This window comes from Maylandia zebra, linkage group LG19 (assembly GCF_041146795.1).
Source record: "Maylandia zebra isolate NMK-2024a linkage group LG19, Mzebra_GT3a, whole genome shotgun sequence".
In the NCBI taxonomy this organism is placed as follows: Eukaryota; Metazoa; Chordata; class Actinopteri; order Cichliformes; family Cichlidae; genus Maylandia; species Maylandia zebra.
Window position 1 is genome coordinate 31,445,899 of NC_135185.1, and position 24,090 is coordinate 31,469,988.

Here is a 24,090-nt window from a genome sequence, read left to right on the forward strand (position 1 = left end):
CCATAAGTGATCTTTTTAACACATTTAGGTTTATCAGACGTTCTGTAGATGAATGTCAGAGTGGTACTTAGTGTTTAAAAGGCTCACAAACATCATTTTGCATGGTGAATGTTAAGCACCCGGTTAGTTGCAGAGACCTTTCCAAGAATAACCTTAGGGAATGAAAGCTCCATCAACGCAGCATTTAAACAAGACACCATCACAAAAGAAAGGAGATGCTGTTTTGCAGTAGTGACAATGAGAAGGAAGAAAGCAAGAGCTTTCTTCCATTAACAAAAGGGCAAACGTGTGGCTCTATTAGGAGCTGATGCAAAAGGAAAATGAAGCTGTGTGTAGGTAAAAAGCCACCAGCTGATTCAAACAATGTCACGAGACTAAAAAAGACAAATACACCAGAGGGTTTTAACTAGATTTATTGCATGATGCTAAGCTGACCTCAGATCAATATGACAAACAGCATATGTGCACCTTGTCGCCCCAGGCCTCTTGTTTCCAGGCCAGGAGAAAGAGGAGGGGCGAGGGCACTCTCCTTGATCACGGCAGCTGCCGAGGCGTGGTTGTTACATGCTTAACTATGACCGGGCTGGAGGGAGATGAACAAACCCAGCGGAAACAGACACCGTGTCAGGTTGTGTTAGGGTCACAGGTCCAGACTGGACATCACTTCCGCTTGACCGACATCCATCAGCTGTAATGAAACACCTTGAGAGCCTCCGACTGTTAAATCACTGTTAAAAACCTTGGCTAATAGGAGGCGTTGCTGACACGAGCAGTAAAGCAAAGGAGCGCCTTATAGACAAACAACAGTTTCACACAGTTTTATATTTTGAGCAATTTGCTTGTTTAAGTTTATTCTTCAGTGACGCTGACCTTTGTAACCACAGACAAAGGTCAATAAGTAACAGATTACATCTTGTTTGATTCATTTGTGCAAAAGGTTGTGTTTTTTAAGGAGCGTTTATGTTTTATTACCTAGTGCTTACTGAGACTTCAGGAAGTTACTGACCCCAGTCAGGAAACTTTCCCAAACTTTTCCTAAAAAGGAAACCCCAAACAAACCACAATCTTGTTCCCACATTTCAGCTTTCACATAAACTAAAGTTGCCAAACTGAATGGAGTCAATCAGCAGCAGGTATACCAGCATGTTGCTGACTGACAGATTAGTATTGATGTTTAGGTGTAATTGTATTTGCCCAGAAGAACTAGTAGAAGTACTGCTTTTACCTCTATGAAACAGCCTGGAGTAGCGACTCTTTTCTCATAGGCAAACGCCAAACCAAAGCACCAAAACAGAAGGGTGTTTTTGCAAACCAAAAAAGGATGACAGGCCTCGACATCGTCTTGCTTTAAAGCTGCTTGGACCAAATGTTGATCTCTTTTTTAAAAAATTTTCCTCAGGATAGTAAGCCTCTCTCCACTGCAGTGCACAGCTGACATAATCCCACACTGCACTTCAATCCTCTAACACAGCCTACAGGTCTTATTTCCATAATATCAACACCCCCAATTTGGTGCGCTATTGTGTCAAACCCTTCAAACCATTAGTTAGCTTATAGCATTAAAGTGATCCAGAAGTGTTACAGCTACCTATTTTTTGTGCTCTTGTGTTAAAAAGTAAAAACAGTGTACAGCAGGTCACAAGCTCAAAGGCCTCAAAGGTAGAGCGCTGCCATGGAGACAGACTTGTGAGGAGATAATTAAAACAGTAGCACCTATGGGATCCCACCTGCAGGGCTGAGAGAAAGCTGTGTCTAATGCAACAACTCTTCAGAGAACCCGTGTGAAGTTAATCAAATTAAACATGAAAGCAGAGTCTGTAGGCAAGAAGTCCAAATGTATGGACCGTTGGTGCTGCAGCGTGCTCTGTCTTTATCGCACTGGTCCTCCGATAACGTGTTAAGAGTGACGAAACAAAAGAAAAACCTGCACGCAACAAATTCACCGACTACTGTGCGTTTGCTCAGGTGCACGAGTAAAGTGAAGTGAACAGGGTGACAAAACGATGCCAGCCGGAGCCTTTGAAACACAGAAAATCTTTATTCATGTGGCGTATGCTTCGTTCCGAGCGGTTCAGCAAATGAAGACATGTTGCACATGGACTCAAATTAGAGCGAGTACTCTGAGCAGCAAAAAAGGCTGGGATCACACCTTGAAATGCAGCACACACGCATACACAGGCACATCTAATTACAACAGTGCGAGAACACACGTGGGGGGTACTTGCATACTCCCCGCCAACCAACTCATCTCACCTCAGAAACTTGACATTTAAGGAAGGTGACAGTGCAGATGTTAAACAAACTGAATGAACAAGGACTAAACACTTAAATATAAAATGCTCTATGATTGTGTTTCTTCCACTACATGAAATCTCACAGGGAGATTTTAAAAAATACTTCAAAGGGAAACAGTGACCTGTTTTTCACACAGATGTTTCCTTCTACTGATAGATTGCTATCCACATATAATACAAAATAAGGCCCCTTCTTTCTTAACGGATGGACTGGCTTCAAACGTTGTGGCTCGCTTCTTGCTTTTTTGATTTTATGTAACCTCCGTAGACACAGACAAGACCGCAGCTCAGAGCATGTCTGCTGTGTTTTCCACTTACAGTTACATAACTGTTTACTACACGGTGGCATTGACGAAAGCCAAAAACTTCTTAATATAACTGTCGCTTCTTACCAAAATAGCATCAAAGGCTGGCAATAAATTTTAAAAAGGAGAAAAAAAAATACGACTCAGAGAAACACAGCTTGAGATTTACTTGGTAACATTCTCCTGTCCGAAATGGATAGGCAAATAAATAAAATAAATGAGGCAGTTAATATACAAACCATAAATTAAAGTACACCTTCAATAGCTGAAGAAGCCAATATGCAAGGCACAACAACTGGCTAAGATATTAATCAAGGGAAGCTTGAAAGATATTAGGCTCTCTTTCACAAACATAATACAGAACAAATAATACAAAAGGGAATTTTAGCTGAATCCCGGCATTCTCAATTCACCCAACTCAAAAAATGCTTGAATTATATTTTTTCCCCCCACTCACAGGGGCCCAAAGACCAGAATTTGTACACTGTTTGTTTAGAATCAGCTAACATAGTACATTACAATCCTAAATTAAGTGCCAAAACATAACATAAGAAGAGTGAGGAAGACCGGATCATCGGGATTCAGCTGTAAAACTGTGCTTTAGGGAACACAACAATAGTGTGCAAGGTTTCTACTCTGCAGTGTTATAAATCAATATTTAAACATCCAAATGTGTTATGCTTTACCATCAGCTGGCTTTTTATTTTAACAATAAAGGAGTACACTAGTGAGTTATGTCATCTTACAACTGGATCGCATTTATTTCTTTCTAAACCTAGTTCTGCATTAAACAGAATGAGGAAATTGGCTCTTCTAGATGGCCTCCTTGGGCAGCGCTGCAAGCTACTCCAGCATGGCTGCTTTTTTTCTTTTCGTTTTTCTTTTTTAATTGAGTTAAGGCTTTTAGAAAAAGAAAGGCATTTTCAGGGCGCCATCTGATCCAAGTCCCAGTGGTTTGGACTGAATGTTTTACTTCTGACGCCTCGGGATGTTACAGTAGAACTCTGTGCCGATCGTCTGAGTGTGGGGGACATATTCATGGTGCACAACGCTCATGACTGTGAAAGAAAGAAGAAACGAGCATGTTCTGGATGTCCTGCCTTAAGGCTCTGACAGGGTAAATTTTCCTTTTTCAGGCTGCCCTTTGCTCTCTGGGACATAGATCCAGTTCCCCAGTGCTGATCCCCCCACACTGTGACACAAATGTATACTTCCTCTATTTTCCCCGGTGAAAAGTAGTCGGACCACAAAGCAATGTAAAAACAGCAGGCGCAGGGGATGTGGCTCAGAGCTGCACAAGGAGACGACCTTGATAAGTAAAAAGGCCAAATTTAAATCAAGTAGATTTCTGCCACTTATGGGCAGAGTTGTGAGGTTTCATGACTGCAAAGCTGTCATCCCCAAATTCAGATAATCTTAACCAGAGTATGACATCATCAGGCTCCTGTCTTGATATCAAAAATCAGTGGCGCGCTCCTTTCAATGCTCTTAATAGCAGAAACATTTACAGCATGTCAGTAGTAACATTTTGTAAACTTTGGACTGTCTTGGTCACTGGCCAAAGACATTAGGGTTCAAATGTGCGTTTTAACAATATACTGATTTCATACTTCCCAAAGGCTATTTATGGAAGCTGGAAGCAGTTAATAATATCCATTTGTCTACTACTTTTAAATGTAGAAATAAAAACTCTACTGGAGGTCTGCAACTATGTATCGTCATATATTACAATCTTTATTCAGTTACTGAAAAGTTACTCAGGGACTACAGCTGAAAAGTAGCTTTTAGCTATATCCGGTACAATATATTTATTGTGCATCGTCCCTGCTAAATAAGCTAAATAAATTAAAAAAATATACCTCTAAGGCAGAATCAGGCACTAAGTAATTAGACTGTGGCTTGGTTTAACGTCAAGGGCTATCTAAATTTAACCGATTAGCTAGCCTCCTGATATGTACCTCAACATTTTCATACAAAGGTGTAAACATTCAGTGATATTGCACTCAAGCAGCGTACTTCCATACAGAAAGAGATGTCAGTACACATGTTTTTGTACACATAAAGTGCTCTGATGTTAAAAAAAATTAAAAAAAACACTAATAATAATCGAGCGGGAAAAAGGTGTCTCACCATTCATGTGTCACATTTGAGACAAAAATTCAGCTCCCACAGTTTTGCCTGTAAGCTATAAACAGTATTGCAAACGAGCTACTTTGAAGCAAAAATAATGCATCCAAATGCTGTGTTTTGGTTTCAGTGTTTATATCCAGAAAACGTCAGTTAAACAATTTTCCCATGTTCTCGTGCCTGCAAAAACAAACAAAAAAAGAGAGAGAGAAAAGGATAAAAATTACCAACTGCAACTTTCTGTATTTTACATTTACTGTATTTTCTCATTCCCTCCTCAGTATGAACGATCATACATTATCTGTTCAGGTGGAAGATGAAATGAAAAACCATTCTCACAAGACTATTTCTCCTGCACTCCATCAAGACTCAGAGGGGCTGAATTAAAATTGGATAATACGCAGCTGCATTGCAGATATATTGCTCTCCTCATCCTTTTAAATCCCCATCCATTTGCACTTCCCTCCATTTGCACATCTATTGATTCTCACACTGACCTTGTCACTGCTGGTGGAGTGTGTTGGGTGTGTTTCTCCAGACTCCAGGCTCAGAACAGACAGACCAGAGTCTATCAGCTCTTCTGTGAAAACAAAAGCACGGTTAGTTTACTTGGAACATCCACACACGCAGCCAGGAGAAAAATAAATAAATAAATTTTAAAAATCAGGCTCGCTGAAGTTCAGGCGTACCTGTGTTTGTGTTGCTGATGTTGCACTTGGGAAGTTCCACAGGCTGGATCTCATGTAGAGGGGTGCAGGCTTTTTCAGCAGGGGGGGAGCTGGGAGCTGTGGGTGGGCTGCTGTCCTTTTTAGTGCAATCAGTTTCAGATCCCTGCTGCTGTGCAAAAGAAGGTGCAGCTGGCCCACCTCCTTTATCCTGAAGACTCCCATCATCCTGCTTGGCACTTTCAAGAGGCTGACGTGGCCTCTGCATTTCATGCTTGTTCTTTTTAGGTGAGGAAGCTTTCAAAGAGCTGGGACCTCTGGATTCTGACTCTTGAGACCCCGTGGTTTGCCTTGCATGAGCCCCCTGGATGAGTTCCTCAGAGAAGCGCACTTTCTTCTCCAAACCCCGAGAGGACGAAGCCTCTGCCTTCTCCTGAGTCGGGGTGTCCTCTCTAAGGATAGCAGCCGACACCGAGGCTGCTGATTCACTCACTTCCTCGGGCGTGCTCAGTGAATCCGGGCTCGGTGACTGCTTTGTTTTTGCGTCCTGATCTTTCAGCTCGTCTGCATTAGCGTCTGTGAGGGCATCAAGTTCCTCAAGGAATTCCTCCAGCGTCGTCTCAGGCATCTAAAAGATGAGATCAAAGCGAAAAACAGGAGTGTTTCTTGCTAAATGGATGTCTTTTATTATTCACTTTATAGCAGGGTCAAAAGAGGTTTCACCTCTCACCTGCAGGTTCTCTCCATCATCATTTGCCTGCCATCTGAAAAAAGGGTATTCAGAAACAAAAAAGCAGTGTGTTGTGAATCTCTTTTTCTTTGCAAGTTATAGCATGCTGCAATATTGTATATAACAATCAGCAACAAGAGTAAATAACACAGATCATTTTATCACAATGCAACGTTCAGCTGGCAAAGTTTAGGTCCTGGCATTCGTGTGGTACTTTGACACATACCGTCCACTTAAACATTACCGCAGAAGAAGCACACCCCCACAAGCTTTCTACAATGGCACCACAGCATCTCACCCTTAGCAGGACAACATGTCACACCACAAAGCAAAAACAGTTCAGGACTAGTTTTTTTCTTTGACATTAAAAGAGCACAAAGCTCTCAGTTAGCCTTCAAATGGTCTGACTGAGCATCTGTGGGATGTGCAGCAATAAGCCCTATTTACAGGTCGCCCTCAGAGATTCCACGAGTATAACCTAACGGGTCAGACGAGACTGCTGCAGGCCATTTCAGTGTTATAACAGCATTTGCTTCTCAGTCACATACTTGCTCAAAAACCAATGACTACACCATGAAAGGTAATGACCAATGGGAGTCATATCAGGTGATTGTCCAAGGACATGTGGAAAGCAAGAGCTGTGATTTGAGGTTGGGGCTCAGCCTTCCGAGGCACAGACACACACCGGTCTCAGTTGTTGTGATTGTAATGGCTTTTCATGCATGAACTCCAGACAGTGTCAAGAGACTCAGGCTGGGACACTGTCCTCAGTTGCCCTTTGTCACATGTAGAGTCAGTACTGGATTTTGTGTGTTTTAGGTAAGGGTGCTGTCTGGGTAGAGCATGCAGCAGAGCACGAGATGACCACTTGCTAGCTGTGAATTTAGCCAATTATTACATTTTCCCTTTTTTCCTCACATCAGCGATAGGAAATCGCACCAACTTTGTACTAAGGAACTGGTGAGCTAAAGACTGTTTAACACTGTTTCATGTTTAATTCAGCTACATCAGACAAAGTTCTCACACGCACCTCCATTTGGATAATATCCAGAAACATCGAGAGCTGCAGTGTATGTGTGAAAATGGCTTTGGTGGCCTGTGGGCTGCCTTTGCCCACACTCAAATCTGTTGCCAACTGTAACAGCAGCACAGCCTGATAACAGGAATCTCACACCCGAGTGCTGTTTTACAGAGCCCCCCTCCAAATCCTTACCTACTTTTACAGAGACATAAAATAATCTTTCTCACTCCAAGTCCACACAGTGCCTCAATTTCAGCTCTGTGGCTGTGGAATTTTTTGGACATTATGATTGCATTACAGCGCACATATGGCCTTTTCCACCAGCACCTACTCAGATCGGCTCAGCTTGGTTTTTAGGGTTTTCTCATTAGGTGTAGTACTTAGTACCAGGTATTTGTTTAGTACTTGATGGGGTTCTAAGCAATCTGAGATGACCCCAAAATGTGATGTCAACAGGCTGCATGCTCCAGATTGGCTAGACGGCCTGCTCACCATCAAGTGGTGTTTCACAGCAGAGGAGAAACTGTGGAGGGGGGGACAGAATGCGACCTTCTGGGTTATTTAGTCAGCTGCCACCACTTCTAAATTAAGTCTCATGACATCCAGGGGAATTTGTACATTAGGGCACAGTGCAGAAAAACAGCATGTCTTTCCACATCCGTTTTACGTACTGCATTAGTCATGCCGATGTTTCTTGTAACCGCTAATTGAAGCTATGTTGAAAAACGCTCTGATGGTTGAATCACCTTTGCCAGCAGCCCATTGTGTTTAGCTGTTACTGACCTTCTGGCCCGCCCAGTCAGGCGATCTTTGCCTTTTGCTTTACTGCTCATCACTTGCACGTTTTTAGCTCCCTTGTCTTTGCCTCGCTTGTCATGAGCTAGGTCAGAAAAATACCAAAAGTTTAAAAGTCTAAACACTATAAGAGTATTTTATGGGATTTAACTGTTCACTAAATTATGTGGGGAATACCTTTTGAATCGCTGCCTGCCCTGGGTCCTCTTCTAGCATTTCTTCCTCCTGCAGCAATGTGATATGTCTTTTTTATGATTTGTTATGAAGCGTCTTACTCCTTACGTTCTCAGTAAGGTCTGTGTCTTTTGTCTTACCTCTGCTGGAAGGCCCCCATTCTCTGTCAGAGAGGGATTTGTCTGAAAACCTAGAAGCAGAGGTTTAGTTTTAGACAGTAACAAAACCCAGTGTGACTAATATCTCTATCATGTTCCAAAATCATTCATCTTTTCCCCCCTCAGGCACTATAACATCTCATCTGCACAACATAAACGGACATTTCAGTATATCATTGTGGGCCTAGAGTTTAAGATTGTGCAGAGATTCCATTCCTACATTCGACATCCTCTGAAACCGCGTAAATTGTCGAATCAAAAACACATTTCCTCTTCTGTTCTTTCTCGGGAGCCTTGTTAATGCTTCGCCAAATAAGGCAAGGCATTTCCATCCCTAACCCCCCAGCTAAAAATAGCTGCTCTTTCCTTGTGCCTTTACATTTGGATACTACCCTAAACAGCACATTAATTTACTCTGCAACTTGGTCAGTCTTTGTACAGCCACAGCTCAGTTTGTTTGAAATCTAACAAACAGTTCACAATAAACGAGTTGTATTTCTTTCCCGCGGTCAGTTTGGGGTGCTATCGTGTGATTTTCCCCCACCAATGCGGGCAGCAGCCTGCAACGCTGTATGAAATGTAGCTCATGAACTCCTTCACATGAAAAAAGTTATATTAGGCATACATAAGTAACTGTTTGGTAATGTTTTAGCTGTGTAACATCGTCCTGTGACTTGGTGACAATCAGCCTTGCAATCATGTGTTAGAACATGCACAACATCCAGAAACCTCATCTAATGGATTCTTCACTGAATAATTTAACTACAAAGAGGCACAATGTTCTCCGGGGTTATTTTCTCCTCTTCATCTGCCTAAGTGAAGTGAGCCTTTCAGTGAAGGAAGAATTTAAAAGTGAAAAGGGGAAATCTACAAAACTAATAACTTAAAAAAAAAAAAAAAAAAAGGCCTTAGTGCTAATAAGACCATTTTTAGCCTGCATGGTACTGCATACTGAAAATATCTTAGTACTGAAAAAGCCTTCTCTTAAAAGTGACAGTCCACTGTTCGACCTCCAAACCCAACATGGACTTTTTTGTTCTTTAAAGGAATTTGTACTGCTTACTTGACCTCCATTTCATTATACATGTTACCCCTAGACTCTCTTTACAAAGCATAATGTTTCTTCCTGTTAAAAGGGAGTTTTTTCTTCCCACTGTTGCCGAGTATTTGCTCATAGTGGGTGGTCTGACTGTTGGGGTTCTCTTTGTTGTTGTGATTTGGTGCTATATAAATAAAATTCAATTAAGTTGAATTGTTTGGACAATCTAAAATCCTGGAGTCCTGGCAACATTTTCAACTAAATGACAGCAAAACTTTATTTGGCTTATCAAGCGCTATAGTTAAACTATAACTTAAAATCCTGGATAGTTCAGCCTCTAACAAACAAAGAAGTAGTTTTGTGAACAGCAGCTTTAAACCATCACAGAATTACAGATATAGAAACAGTTATCCACGACTCAATCACCTCCCAGTTGGATTATTGTAACTCCCTATTTATAGGATTACCCAATTCTAGTCTTTTTCAGTCACAGATGGTTCAAAATGCAGCTACTCGTCCTGTAAATCAGGGGTCTCCAACTCCAGTCCTCGAGAGCCACTGTCCTGCAGCTTTTAGATGCATCCCTACTCCAGCACAGCTGAATCAAATGGTGGAATTACTTCTTCAGCAATCAAGTTTAGCAAAGGCCTGGTAACAAGCCATTCATTTAATTCAGGTGTGCTAGAACAAAGATGCATCTGAAAATCAGCTCCACAGTATTTCACTGATCTCTGAACTTCATATTTTGCCATATTTTGGTTTAAAATGTTATTATTTTATTTCTTTTTTAGTCCTTCAGCTTTAACAGCTACAGCCAATGGGAATATGAATGTAAACCTTTAACTCTTTAAAAAGTCTTACATATTGTCAGTTTTATCCATGTCCCACGCTCGTCTCCACTGGCCCTTGGCATTTTTATGGCGTGCCACCCTCTCCCTGTCAATCTGCTCACGCTCCTTCTTCCACCTTAAATATTCCTCCTGCTCCTCTCTCGATGTGGGGACGTTGAGGTCTGTGATGGCCTGCAGGTTCTCGATATCCTATGCGCATGCAAAAGACAGCATTTCAGTGTATAAACTTATAATAATGGATACATATACAGATCTGTGGGAACCACAAATGTGTGTATTTCTGCTACGTTGATGTATTTTGCATAACTTTAAGTGCTAACCACTGCCTCCCTGGGTAAATACCGATCAGTGTTCCAGGAAAAGTACAGTTTATAGCAAATACAATTAGAAGCTCTTCCTCCATTCCCCTCTTAACCTATTTATTGATTACTGTGATGAGAGCAGAGAGGATTGCTGGCTAATAGTAAAAGGAGATCTGATACAGGCTCATTAACACATCAGAAAGGGCAGAAGCTGCTTGTGTTATAAAGCCTTCAAGCAAACCAAGACTAGAGATGTCACGAAAAAGACCAGCAGTTTCTGAGAGAGCGTGCTGATGTCTAGAAAAAAAATACATTTGTTGGATTTCTGAGTACCAGGAATGACCATAAAAATCTGTATTGAAGCTCAAAGCAGCAGCTAAAACCGTGAGAGAAAAAGAGATGCAACACAGTGCTGGTAAGAAGCTATGACAGGTCATGTTTTCCCCTCAGGTGAGGGCCAATCAAATCGAAGTAAACATGTTGCCCTCCTGCCTACACTTATTGGAGAACATGGCATCTGTCCTCATCCTGTTTTCCACCTCGTCTCTCCTTGCTCTGTGCTGGCCCTCAGAGGACATCAGGGGTCACACGGGAAGACGGTTTTCACATGTTCCAACAGGCCATGATCTGCTGCCGCCCCAGCTGCTAATTAAAAATTTTTTTAATTTTTTGCCAGGAGCCAAAGAAGGCATGTTGGATATTACAAAGTGAACCTGGCCAGTTGCTGAGATCATAATCTTACTCTCAGTGACAGTTGAGCTTCCAAAAGCTGCACTGATTTAGGTCCATATGGTATATTTGTTACACAAAAGTGTAACACACTTTACAACATGATGAGAAAAAAAAATCTACATGGTATTTCCTTGAAATCTGTGTAGGCCAGGACTGCAGCAGCCAGAGAGGCATGAACAGCATCACTTGTCATGTGGAGAATCCGCCGTGCCTTTGAAGCCAATCCTTCCTGCCTCCCCAGTCAGGCTGCTTATCGCACACCAGATCTGTGAGACAGCTCTGAGCTACTGCAGCAAGGCTGACATGCAAGCCAGCGGGAGGCAGATGGGAAGAAGCGCTAGGAAAAGGGGCACGTGCACGGCAACGTGTTGTGCTGTCTGCGTGTGTTTGTGATGTGGACAGAGCGCATATTTGCATTTGCTATTCTCTGTGCTTTGTATGCGTAGTGTTGGTGAAAACCTTGTTTTCACTGACTGATCATCAGCAAATTACGTGGTCACGATGAGCTGAAACTGCAGTCCTTTGAGCTGAGAGAGGTTAGACACACAGCATCTAAATGTTTACATCTGTGTATGAGGGTTTTTTTTAATTTACCTGGCATTGCTCTGACACCCCGTGATGCTCCTCAGTGTGCTTCTGCCCCTGTTTGACCTCATCCTGTCAGAGAGGAGAAATTAAAAGATGAGCTTAGCAGTTATAAGTGTGACACAGCAACTTGTTGCTCGCTAATTAAACACTGTTGTAAAGAATCGCTTTGCTGCTGTCACAATCAGGCCACTGACTCATCCATTAGGAAGGACTGAGAGGTCTAGACTGCCACCCAGTGGTCTTAAAGTGTAATGGCACAACTTGGCACAACAGCTTCAATTATAATGTAATTTCTGTCCACTCTGCACAGGGGCAGACTGCAGTTAGCAGGTAGCTGACCTTGGAAACCACCTGGCGGTTTGCAAATCAAACACAGCTTATTAGAGGTACAGAATTGTGCTAATTTCTATTCTGGTGTAGTTCTGATTTCAATGATGCGCTCTGGTGAACACAGAGGATGAGTCATGTTGCTATTAACAGCAACACTCTAACAGCTGAGGGAGGATGGGGGACAATAGGCACCGGGGAGAGCGAGTGGGCTGGTAACACACCTACGGGCTGGGACGCCCACACGATCATTCACACGCCCACATCCAGAGAGAGTATAGCTCACACATACACAAAGACCCCCGGGTACCTCTTTTCTCTCTCATCCCACTACTCCGTCTTCCTCTCCCTTTTTCTTGGCACCTTGCCAGGTCTGTCTCTTCGCATAATGAGCCTTTTCAGAGTGAGAAGGCAGTTGAATGTTAATTAGATCAAATCGGCCCTTTCAGGATGGTGGGAATAGGGAAACAATCGTGCCAGAGGAGTGTGGACCACTTAAAGTTTCAGGAAAAAGAAATGAGGGGAGATTGAAACAGATGGCACGGTTGCCAAGTGTCTCTCTCTCTCTCTCTCTCTCTCACCCTCCCCTCTGTTCCTCTCCGTCCGACTGCATTTCCTTACCCCTGTCACTCTCTCTCTCGTGAGCGTGAGCAGTCTGGTCATGAGGTTCCTCCAGGCTGCATGAGACACCGCTGCACAGCCACACCCCTGTCTCTCAAAGAGTCATTATTTATTTCCAGGGTGTCTCTCGCTCTGTCGCACACACACATACCCATCAGATAATTATTTCAGAGGCAGGGCAGTGCAGTAGCAATGTGCACCTCAGCGTGAACCAACGCAAATATTTTTTTAAAGCTTGCCAGATGGATCCATGGTATGTTCTCCTACGGTATCACCCTTTAGCAGCTTTCTCCCCCGCTGCTCTCATATAAACCTAGTGAAATGACACAGGTTACGTAAACCAGGTCTCTGGGATTCACAGATGACTGGTGCACTGGAGCCCTGGCTACTGTTCAAGTGCTGATTCAGTCCACATGATAAATGGGGGGGGCACAGACCTAGTGGGCCAGAAATAAAGGCAAAAAGAACAATGTGTTCAGCCCATAGATTCAGTGCACATTAACCCAGACGCCCAGTGAGCAGCACTTAGTGTATCGGCCAATCGGTAGCAGAGATGCACATTTTAGACTGAACCTGTACTTCTGCAACTCCTGCTTTCATGTCCCCTCCCTCCCACCCCCCCACCCCCACCCTATGACCAGATTGTGTCTGTGTTTACAGTGGCGAGGATCAGCTGCCTGTGCATCAGCTTATTTATTTCAGTCTGTGAGTGTGTGTGTCTGCGTCAGGCTTCAGACTGAGGCAGAGCAGCTGTTCCAGACTTTCTGGGGGGGTGGGAGGGGAGGCTAAGGTCACATTGCATTTCACAGACGATGGCAGGGGCACACGAGTCCCTGCCTGCATTAAATATGGCATCTCAAGCAAACCGGAGTAACTTGTAAAAGTTAACTGTGGATGATTTTGGGAGATTCGGGTCAAGGTATATTCCTCAGTTTCCCTTTCACACGTGAAACACACAGCAGGAGATGACAGGAAATTCTTCATGCGGTTTACTCGAGGAAGTTGCCTGAATTGAATTTTTCACACGTACCTTTGTCGAGTGACATCTAGAGAAGATCAGAGCTGCAGCGTGTGTGTAAAAACAGCTCAAAAAGGTTGAAAACTTAGTTATGCAGAGCATCTGTTCAACCCACAGCTCTATTAGCCACCCTCTCCTTTCCTAATCTCACACCAGTCAGTCACAGCCCGGTCCACCTCCTGTCAACAAACCATTATGCTCCATCACAGGGATGGAGGGGATGGGCCAGACAACATGTCTCATATCTATGTAAAACACGTCGGTGCAGCATGTGAGAATAAACAAAGGGAGGGGGGAGGGAGTGAGAGTGGAAGCAGGCAGGAGTGTTCGGTGTGCGTGAGTCGGACCTGTGGTGCTGAGTCTCTCTTGGTCATGTGAGATGGCTGCTTCGCCCTCCCCGCTGACTCCACACGCCTCGCCTGTCCATCATCGGCGGGGCTCTTGACGTCCACAGGGCCCGGCCTCTTCTCAGGCCTCTCACTCACCACCCTCTTACCCTGGAGAGTCAGTTACTCATATTATTAGCATTACATAAGTGTCAGTATGTGCTCTGCACTACAATTTGAAACATTCATTTAAGGATTCTCAGTTACAAGTACTTAGACACTAGTTTGTGGGTTTGGTGAAGTCATTCATACGCTTTAAAAATTTGACAAATTTTTGTGATGTCCCCAACTTTAGCACCATCACTACCTTTTATCTCATTGAAAACTAACTACAAGTCTCAGCTGTACTTTAGCCCTAATTAGCCAATGAATGACCCAATCAGCATGTCTTATTTTATACTAGAGATGGACCGATCCGATATTATGTATCGGTATCGGTCCGATACTGACGTAAATTACTGGATCGGATATCGGAGAGAAATAAAAAATGTAATCTGATCCATTAAATATCAAAAAAGCACCTCACAAAACTTGCGACATGGCGTAACTCGGCTCATAACCGTAGCACGTAGGAGCAGTGTGGTCACGTGATAGAGCGGCTGTGTGTATTTGTAGCCTCAAACCAGCATTTCATCTCCGAGGAAGTGATCCCAGAGAGAAGTAAAGCAAGTGTGTAAGTTCATCTCTATTTGTAAAGCATTCCCATGTTAAGCTTATCAACTGATATATGGAGCGACTGCCTCTTCCTGCTGCTACTTCAATCATGAAGCTGATCAATGATCAGCTGATCGGCTTTTCTGTCGCGAGTCCGTCTCTCTTCTTTGCTTTTGGCCCACTTTGCACCAGAAAGAAACCAGCGGCTGAACAACAGCAGCACGTTTAAGCTTGATCAGCTGTTGTTAGAATTTATTTAATATTACTTTCTACTCCAGGATCTTTTTCTACAGCTGACGTAACTGTGCAGGGGCGGATCTAGCAAAGTTTAGCCAGGGGGGCCGATAGGGCATGAACAGGGAAAAGGGGGCACAAAGACATACTTCTCTTTCTTATTCTCATTTAAAATGTCTAGCTTTTAATAAATAATTATCTGACACCCAAAGTTTTAATTTGATGTAAAATGAATAGAAGTCCATTACTGTATATAGTGACTGTTAAGTCTAATATACCCTAGTAAGCTATACTACTTTTTCCTTTGGGAACCATCTGTGCAGTCTGCAATTTTGTTGAAGAAAGATGTTGAATCTATTTAATATTTCTTGAAAAATAATTGATTTCTGTGCATTTTTTTTCACACTGCATCAAATTAAAGTTGATTACGTCGATTAGGCATCATGAGGTGGAGGGTGGGGGGTGGGTCCCTATTTTTTATTTTTTTTTGCTGGGAGTTTGCAGCCCTATTAGTTAGGTTGCTTAATATTTCTGCTAAGTACTCTTTAAAATACCAGAATAGGGAGGATGGAGCAGGTTTAAGTTTATTAGATTGATCAGTTTTGCTGAACTATGAAATATTTTGGGTGCAGTGCATTTTTTACATACAGTATAACAGAATAGCTTTAGTGTTTTGTTTATTTAAACTTGAGTATGAACTTATACAAAATGCAGCAAGATATTAAAAAAACAGTTTTATTGATTAAAAATACACTATATCGGATTCATATCTGTATCGGCAGATATCCAGAATTATGATATCGGTATTGGACATAAAAAAGTGGTATCGTGCCATCTCTATTTTATACTAAATAATAATATAAACATCGTAAATACAAGCTGCAGATTTGTGTCAATTTAGCATGTGAACTAAGGATACATGGTTAAAGCATGTTGACCTCTCACTGAGTTAGGTTAAGGAGAAACCAACTCTGAATTAGATATGTATGTCTTAGGGGTGCAACGATACTCGTATCGATATTGAACCGTTCTATACAGTGCTTTCGGTTCGGTATGCATATGTATCGAACAATACAACATTTTTAATTTATTTTATCAACTTTCCTTCTGCTGTCTGTGTTGAGCCCTCTGTGGATCTGCGCTCGACAGTGTAGCCTCGGCGGAGTAGTCGACCGCAGATTCACTGAGCGCAGGGCAAGCTAGCGAGACAGAAGTTAAGCTCTCGTAGCAACATTGCAAATTGAACCTCCCCCACCCTCATTCAGATCTGGCCTTTGGAACTATTTTGGTCTTCATGTGACGTATGACCCTGAAGGTAAGCGCGTCATGGACTAAAGTAAAACAGTACAGGGAGTGCAGAATTATTAGGCAAATGAGTATTTTGTCCACATCAACCTCTTCATGCATGTTGTCTTACTCCAAGCTGTATAGGCTACTGTGCATCTCTGTAATGAGAAGGGGTGTGGTCTAATGACATCAACACCCTATATCAGGTGTGCATAATTATTAGGCAACGTCCTTTCCTTTGGCAAAATGGGTCAAAAGAAGGACTTGACAGGCTCAGAAAAGTCAAAAATAGTGAGATATCTTGCAGAGGGATGCAGCAGTCTCAAAATTGCAAAGCTTCTGAAGCGTGATCATCGAACAATCGAGCGTTTCATTCAAAATAGTCAACAGGGTCGCAAGAAGCGTGTGGAAAAACCAAGGCGCAAAATAACTGCCCATGAACTGAGAAAAGTCAAGCGTGCAGCTGCCAAGATGCCACTTGCCACCAGTTTGGCCATATTTCAGAGCTGCAACATCACTGGAGTCCCCAAAAGCACAAGGTGTGCAATACTCAGAGACATGGCCAAGGTAAGAAAGGCTGAAAGACGACCACCACTGAACAAGACGCACAAGCTGAAACGTCAAGACTGGGCCAAGAAATATCTCAAGACTGGTTTTTCTAAGGTTTTATGGACTGATGAAATGAGAGTAAGTCTTGATGGGCCAGATGGATGGGCCCGTGGCTGGATTGGTAAAGGGCAGAGAGCTCCAGTCCCACTCAGACGCCAGCAAGGTGGAGGTGGAGTACTGGTTTGGGCTGGTATCATCAAAGATGAGCTTGTGGGGCCTTTTCGGGTTGAGGATGGAGTCAAGCTCAACTCCCAGTCCTACTGCCAGTTTCTGGAAGACACCTTCTTCAAGCAGTGGTACAGGAAGAAGTCTGCATCCTTCAAGAAAACATGATTTTCATGCAGGACAATGCTCCATCACACGTGTCCAAGTACTCCACAGCGTGGCTGCAAGAAAGGGTATAAAAGAAGAAGAACTAATGACATGGCCTCCTTGTTCACCTGATCTGAACCCCATTGAGAACCTGTGGTCCATCATCAAATGTGAGATTTACAAGGAGGGAAAACAGTACACCTCTCTGAACAGTGTCTGGGAGGCTGTGGTTGCTGCTGCACGCAATGTTGATGGTGAACAGATCAAAACACTGACAGAATCCATGGATGGCAGGCTTTTGAGTGTCCTTGCAAAGAAAGGTGGCTATATTGGTCGCTGATTTGTTTTTGTTTTGTTTTTGAATGTCAGAAATGTATATTTGTGAATGTGGAGATGTTATATTGGTTTCACTGGTAAAAATAAGTAATTGAAATGGGTATATATTTGTTTTTTGTTAAGTTGCCTAATAATTATGCACAGTAATAGTCACCTGCACACACAGATATCCCCCTAAAATAGCTCAAACTACAAACAAACTAAAAACTACTTCCAAACACATTCAGCTTTGATATTAATGAGTTTTTTGGGTTCATTGAGAACATGGTTGTTGTTCAATAATAACATTATTCCTCAAAAATACAACTTGCCTAATAATTCTGCACTCCCTGTATGTTGGATGTGCCACACAGTGCTCAATTACATGGGTGGGAGCTAGTGTGTTAGCGCAGTTAGCTCGTTAATGTGTTGGCCGTCCAGCCCCATGCACGGGGCGATCCGCGGTAGCTCGTTAACGGAGATTTGCCGCGTTGTGGCGTTAACGTCATTTCAGATTAACGCTGACAGCACTAGTGGGAACACAACGAATATGACTGCACATTTACTCCGACATCATCCTAGTGCAAAGACAAGTGGAAGCAGACAAAAACAACAAGCATGCATGCTACAAACTTTACCCGAGTCATTTAGACAGCCGTTAGCACAGGATTCTCCTTATGGGGACCTGATATGTGTAATATGCTGCTGAGAATATAGCCCAGAAGAAGCGGATAGTAGAGCTTTTATTTTATAAGAGCCATTTCTCTGTAATAAACTCTCTTTTCCAAAGATGAGCGATTTCTCGATCAGATAGATTTATTTTTTTTATTTTGTTGTTTCAGCAACATTAAATTTAAAAACTGTACGTTTGAGTTAAAATATATATTTATAATTTTAATAAATGACAAATTAAAAAAGCATGAACATTTTTTTGTATCGAAAAAATATCGAACCGTGACACCAAAGTATCGAACCGAACTGTGAATTTTGTGTATCGTTGCACCCCTAGTATGTATGTATGGATGGATGGATGGAGATCCAGTTGCTTTGTTGTGTTATATTTTGATTTGCTGGCCCGGTGTGGCTCCAAGACTTCTAAGGGACATCTTTAGAAAGCTGTTCTAAGAGATCTATTTCATCCTGCTATGAAATGGTTCCACCTCATTGTTCAATAAGTCCATTGAGATTTTCCCACACAGCCATCCCATGGTTTACAGAGTAGAGTCTTTTGAATGCGCCAACACTCTTTTGGATGCACATTCTTGCCTATGCAAGAAGAGCTCATGGAAAGAAAAAAAAACTACCAGAAATATTTGTAATTCTTAAATTACAGATCTTTATAAAAACATTTTGTGGCATTCTTCCTTGTTACAATATAACTAGACTTTAAGCTAATGGGGTTTTGGCTCTCCTGTACTGGGTCCTTGTCACTTTTTCCTTGTAGTTAATTTACCTTTTTGCCAGCCATGGTGACCGTTAGTTGCTTCCTGTGTCCTCGGCCAGCAGTCTGTGGAGGAGCCTCTCCCCCTCTGTCAGGTCCGGCTTCCTGCTGTCCCTTCCCAGCTGGTGAACCGCCACTGAATGGCTTTGTCACCACCACACGACTATCCTGCTTCCAATCAAAGAAAAGGACAGTCTATGAAATATATGAAATATTGATGTAGTTAACAGCATTTGATAGAACAGATGGGTTCTATCAAATGCAAAGACAACACTGTGGGATATTAGTTAATGTAGCTTTTTTAAAAAACCAGGGGTGTCGAATATAAGGCCGGGGGGGGGGGGGGGGGGGCAGAGACTCCAAACCAGCCCACTGGACATCTTTGAAAAATGTGAAAATATTTTCCTTTTAATTGTATTCTCATAAATTGTACAGCATTTCCTACTGATGGAGACCTCCCCCACAGTCTTTCATACAACACCAAAGTAATAAATAAACATTTAAATAACAGAAATTCCTGTTTTTTTCTTTTTTTTGCACATTAACAAAACTTTCCACTTCAGGAATGATGTACCAGAACGTTTTCTGTAGTTTAACTTATTTCATGTATTTTTTATAATTTAAGCCCAAAGAGTCAAGCTGACAGATTTCCTTTATTAAATAGAGCAGCATTTCTTATTCAGGTAGTAAAACTGAGACGTGTTGGGATTTTGAATTAAAGATAAAATTATTATTATCATTATTTTTGCTGACACTCACACTAGCGGACTTGCTGATTGTGATGGTAAGATCGTCGGCTTTGCCCTTCCGGCTCTGCAGTGCCATTCCTTCCTCTTCTGCTCTTTTCCTGTCCTCCTCTACCTCCTACAAACAATAAAGTAATTAGGAAACCTGAAAGAGTTGCAAGCTCCACACATAAAACCTCAGAAGCTTTTCTATATGTGAAGGCTTCTTCTCACCTTGTACCTCTTCATGAGAGCTTCATTCTTCCTGCGGAGAGCCTCAATCTTCTTGTCCAGCTCCAGGTCCTTCTCATGATCCCTCTTAGGCATCATGTCACTGGAGGTCTGGGATGAGACATTTATAGGTATTCATTAGAAAAATAAAAACATTTACATTTCATCAGATTGATCTTATTTTGAGGCTTCTATGGCTTCATTAAACCTGGTTTTCTCACAGGTGGGGTGCCGTGTGAAATTTAAATAAAACAGAATGAAATGATCTGAACCCTACTGTTCACTGGAAATAAAACAAACAGGATATGGCACAAGCTCAGAAATAACCCAGTCTCATGTTGAAGTTCATGCATCCAACAGGTTTCACAATTCTTTTAGGACTGGAGTAATGTTACCACTTTGTTGCATCACTTCTTCTTTAAACATTTGTGTGGGAACCTAGGAGACAAATTGCAGTCATTTTGACAGTGAAAGGTTTCTTATTTTCCAAACACAGCTGTGTGAAAAAGAACACTTACTGCTTCCCCACAAATTACAAGTAGAATCCAGCTGCTGCCAATCAAATGCACTAGATTAAAAAGAACATCACCAAATGTGTCCACCTCTATAGAAGCAGAGGGTTTTTGGCCGTTAGCTGGTATGGATCACCTCAAGCTCAAACTATACAATGCTCAGAAAAAATACCAGGCTTCAGTTAACATGTTAAAAGTTAAAGTTTGTGACAGTACAGAGGAGAAAGCCATCTTTTCTCTAAAAGAACATGGCAGCAAAGCTTAGCTTTGCAAAGCTACATCTGAACAAACCACAAGACCTCTGAAACAATGTCTTTTGGACAGGGAAGATTAGTGTGGAGATGTTTGGCCATAATACAAAACTGCACGTACCAGCACACCAGGACCTCATGGCAACTGTCAAGTACGGTGGTGGAGGGCTGATGTCTTCGGCCTGTTTTTCATCTATAAAACCTGGACACCTTGAAGTCCACGAGCTCCTCTATATACCAAGGAATTCTAGAGTCAAATGTGAGGTCATCTGTCTGATAGATAAAGGTATAAAGCTCATGCAACAAGACAGCAGCAAATCTACCACAGAATGGCTGAAAAAATTAAAAGAACCAAGGTGTTGTAGCAATGTCCAGACCTCTAACTGAAATACTGTCGTACAAGTTTCAAAGGACTCCATTGAGACCTCCATAAACTCTCTTGACTCTATTTTAACTGCCTACATGCCTTTTATCACTTGGACCACTTTACTGCAGAGCCCTGGAGAATCATCACTGTTTATAACAAGCTGTTTTTTGGTGTGTGTGAAACACTTTCATTACTTAACAAATTTAATTTGCACCGCAAACAATAGTCTAGAAATGAAAAACTTTTGTTACAACTGATCTATACTAAGCAATGAGCAAATAAGATTACAAACCAAACCATACACACCTGCTTTAGCAGTGTAAAGAATTTGATATTATTGTTCTAGACACATTTATCAATAAAGAACAAAATGCCTACATTCAGCACTCAGCTCTATTCTTGTGTTTCTGTATATATTGTGAGTTTGACCATAATTACAATGACATTTAAATAAGCAACTGCAACAATATAAAACCTGCTTACAAGCAGAGGAGAAACCAAGGCTGACAGGTGAAGTAACCATCAGCTGATCAGCTGGACTGACAATTATTTTAAAAAGGCACCTGTGTACATCAGTGTGCAGCAGTGTGCACACTAATAACACACTAATAACACTGATAGATCCTCACACCCACCACAGATGGAGCATTCATCATGAAGCTCAGTTACACGAGCTGAATGCATATGCAGACCAAATTTAAATACCCCAATGCAATCAGCAGGGCACAAATAGAGGCTCCATACTGAAAATGTGCTCCATGTGCTCTCAAACAGCCTGCTTCCTTCAGAGAGAACCTCACTTTATCATATTATACCAACTGTAACTGTAAAAGCAAGGGCAGGCATTAAGTTAAAGGACTCTTAAATGTGCACAGATGTTCACAGAGCAGGGACAGTGAAGCATCAGATTTCTGCATGAAAAAGAGCTAATTTCCTTTAACCTGCAGCAGCTTAGCCTCCTGTTCCCTCCCTCCCTTACTCCCGGGTCCAAAGTGTGGCTCAGAAAACTGGTGAAACAGGAGCACTCCTCTGGAGCCCAGCGGCTAAAAGAGGCTATACTACCTTCTTTAAAGCAAACAGTAATTCAAGGATATAGCTTCAGAAGCTGATAAAAGCAAAGTGCAATCTTTCTCATCGCCACTGGGGGGACGATTCCAAAATCAGGCAAATTATATAGAAGTCTGTGAGAAAATGTTCCAAATAATCCATTTATTTATGACCTAAATGTAGGTCACAAATATGAGTTTGTTGTTACAATTGCTTGCTTAAACTCTTATGTAGCACAACATTGTGTTGATTTTGTAAACCGTGGCTTAATTGAAAATAAAAGACACAATAAAGTCCTGCACAAGTTTGAGTGTGGCTGATGTGATACACAAATATAGAATAGAATAGAATAGAATAGAATAGAATAGAATATGTGCCAAAGCTAAAATAGAGCAGACTTGTCATTTCAAGACTATTTCAATTATCAGTACTTCTTCTCTTATAGCAAGCCAACACCATTTTTCTTCTTAGAAAGAATTCAAACATAAACAGCAGTACGGGATTAAATCTGAATGAACAACATTCACTGTCAAATCAATCAGCTATGTGTCTCCCTCTTTGAATCACTGTCGGCATCATCTGTTGTTATTCACAGCTCTGGAGAAGTGACAGTAACGCCGGCAAATAGAGAATTTGCCACTTCTGCTTGTTTGCATCTGTGAGGAAAACATAATTCATTTTGAAGTGTCCTGTTCTCCACTCTCTGCATAAGTGACTCTGAGGGGTCAGACCATCCTGACATGTATAGGACGTAGATGTGCCAAAGTGAGTCAGTCATCCTCCACTGTTGCTTCACTGACGACATACAAGTCAAGGTTTCTAGCACATAACGATGACTCACTATGAGGACCGCAAGGAATCTATTCATGTTTTTTTTCCATCACTGCAAGGAATGGCTGCCACTGGGATGCTGAATAGTTGAATTCACACTGAGCTCTCAAATCGGTCTGATTTTTTGCAAAATGACGGCAACTACATATCCTGAAATCGTCTGGGAAGCTGCAAAAAGCTCAGCGGTTGTGAAAAAAGTTTGGAGTCATTCAAAGGGGCGAACAGGCTGGAAAGTGGTTACCTCACTGCTCTTAGTTGTCAGGGTACCCAAACACAACAGACCATGAGGACATACCACCAAGAATAGGCGCAACAGAGAAACTCGCTGTCGACTCCGATTCTCAGGGAGGCCAATGGCGGAGAGTGAAGCAAACGCCCGCTTCAACGAACCAAAAAGTGGGGAGAATCTTTGCAGAAATGGCAAACCTCTGGCTCCTGGAGACCTGTGACAGTGCAGCAGCACAGCTAACACCCTCACGCGATCAAACGGCACACAGACCCTGCCAGCGGATGGCATCCATGCCCGGACAGACGGGCAAAAGGGGGAGGAAGCAGCCTGTAGGGAGAAAGCTGCCAAGGCTCCCCCCCACACACACACACACCCACACACCACCTCCTACCCGGCGATCCTGCCACCTACGGGAGCGACAGCAGGGGAGAGAAAGAGCCAGAGACAGCTGAAACTGCGACAGAGCAGAAGAGGAAACGAGGGGGAACCTAATACTAAAAAAAGAGAGGGAGAGCGAGGGGGAAGAAGAGAGAAGGCACTCACTGGTCTTTCCATGTCAGCGCTGGGAGCTGGGCTGGGTCCAGGCGCAAGGCAGCCGTGGCGGCAGAGAGGGCTGGCTGGAGTCGACGATCATGCCTTGATTACAATGAGCCAAGTTGGGCAAGCAGCCAAGACGTCTAACAAATGCACAGAGCTCCCCTGTTAACGGATTTCACAGCGCCCACCCGCTCTCTCTCTCGCTCTCCCTCTCCAAGCCTCCTACCCGCTTGTCCTCACTCCCTCCTACCCTCCCTCTCCCCCTATAAAGCACTTGCTCGTTCCCCTCCTCACTTATCTTCTGCTCGAGGCACGCCGGTTAAAACCTGTTACCCTCCGATCATGCGACGCACTCTGTGAATCTGAAATTAGCGC

At 42.6% G+C, this 24,090-nt stretch overlaps 1 protein-coding gene across 4 annotated transcripts; it reads right to left on the bottom strand.

The window, feature by feature from the left end:
• Positions 1-2,018: 2,018 nt before the first annotated feature.
• Positions 2,019-23,971, bottom strand: ccdc9b (coiled-coil domain containing 9B). Of its 4 annotated transcripts, none has more exons than XM_004540816.5 (14): positions 23,722-23,971; positions 19,945-20,052; positions 19,745-19,849; positions 18,998-19,153; positions 14,095-14,244; positions 11,788-11,850; positions 10,170-10,348; positions 8,252-8,301; positions 8,115-8,162; positions 7,926-8,022; positions 6,122-6,155; positions 5,416-6,019; positions 5,224-5,306; positions 2,019-4,906 (listed from the first exon to the last, which is right to left on the bottom strand). In XM_004540816.5, the coding sequence occupies exons 1-14, from the start codon at positions 23,731-23,733 to the stop codon at positions 4,880-4,882; spliced, it is 1,716 nt and encodes a 571-aa protein (XP_004540873.2). In that variant the 5' UTR covers positions 23,734-23,971; the 3' UTR covers positions 2,019-4,879. The 4 variants fall into 4 exon arrangements, with proteins under 4 accessions (XP_004540873.2, XP_076734024.1, XP_004540872.2 ...); XM_076877909.1 differs by having other exon boundaries at positions 19,952-20,052; positions 23,722-23,970; XM_004540815.5 differs by lacking the exon at positions 23,722-23,971 and adding an exon at positions 23,245-23,667.
• Between the last annotated feature and the right edge of the window lie 119 nt (positions 23,972-24,090).

Excerpts from the sequence above, each read along its gene's own strand:
- ccdc9b (XM_004540815.5), bottom strand. The coding sequence starts at position 23,466 with ATGCCATCCGCTGGCAGGGTCTGTGTGCCGTTTGATCGCGTGAGGGTG. Across the intron at positions 11,851-14,094 it reads AGAGAGACTCAGCACCACAG|GATGAGGTCAAACAGGGGCA; the intron begins GTCCGACTCACG and ends CCTCTCTGACAG. Across the intron at positions 6,020-6,121 it reads ATGATGGAGAGAACCTGCAG|ATGCCTGAGACGACGCTGGA; the intron begins GTGAGAGGTGAA and ends CTCATCTTTTAG.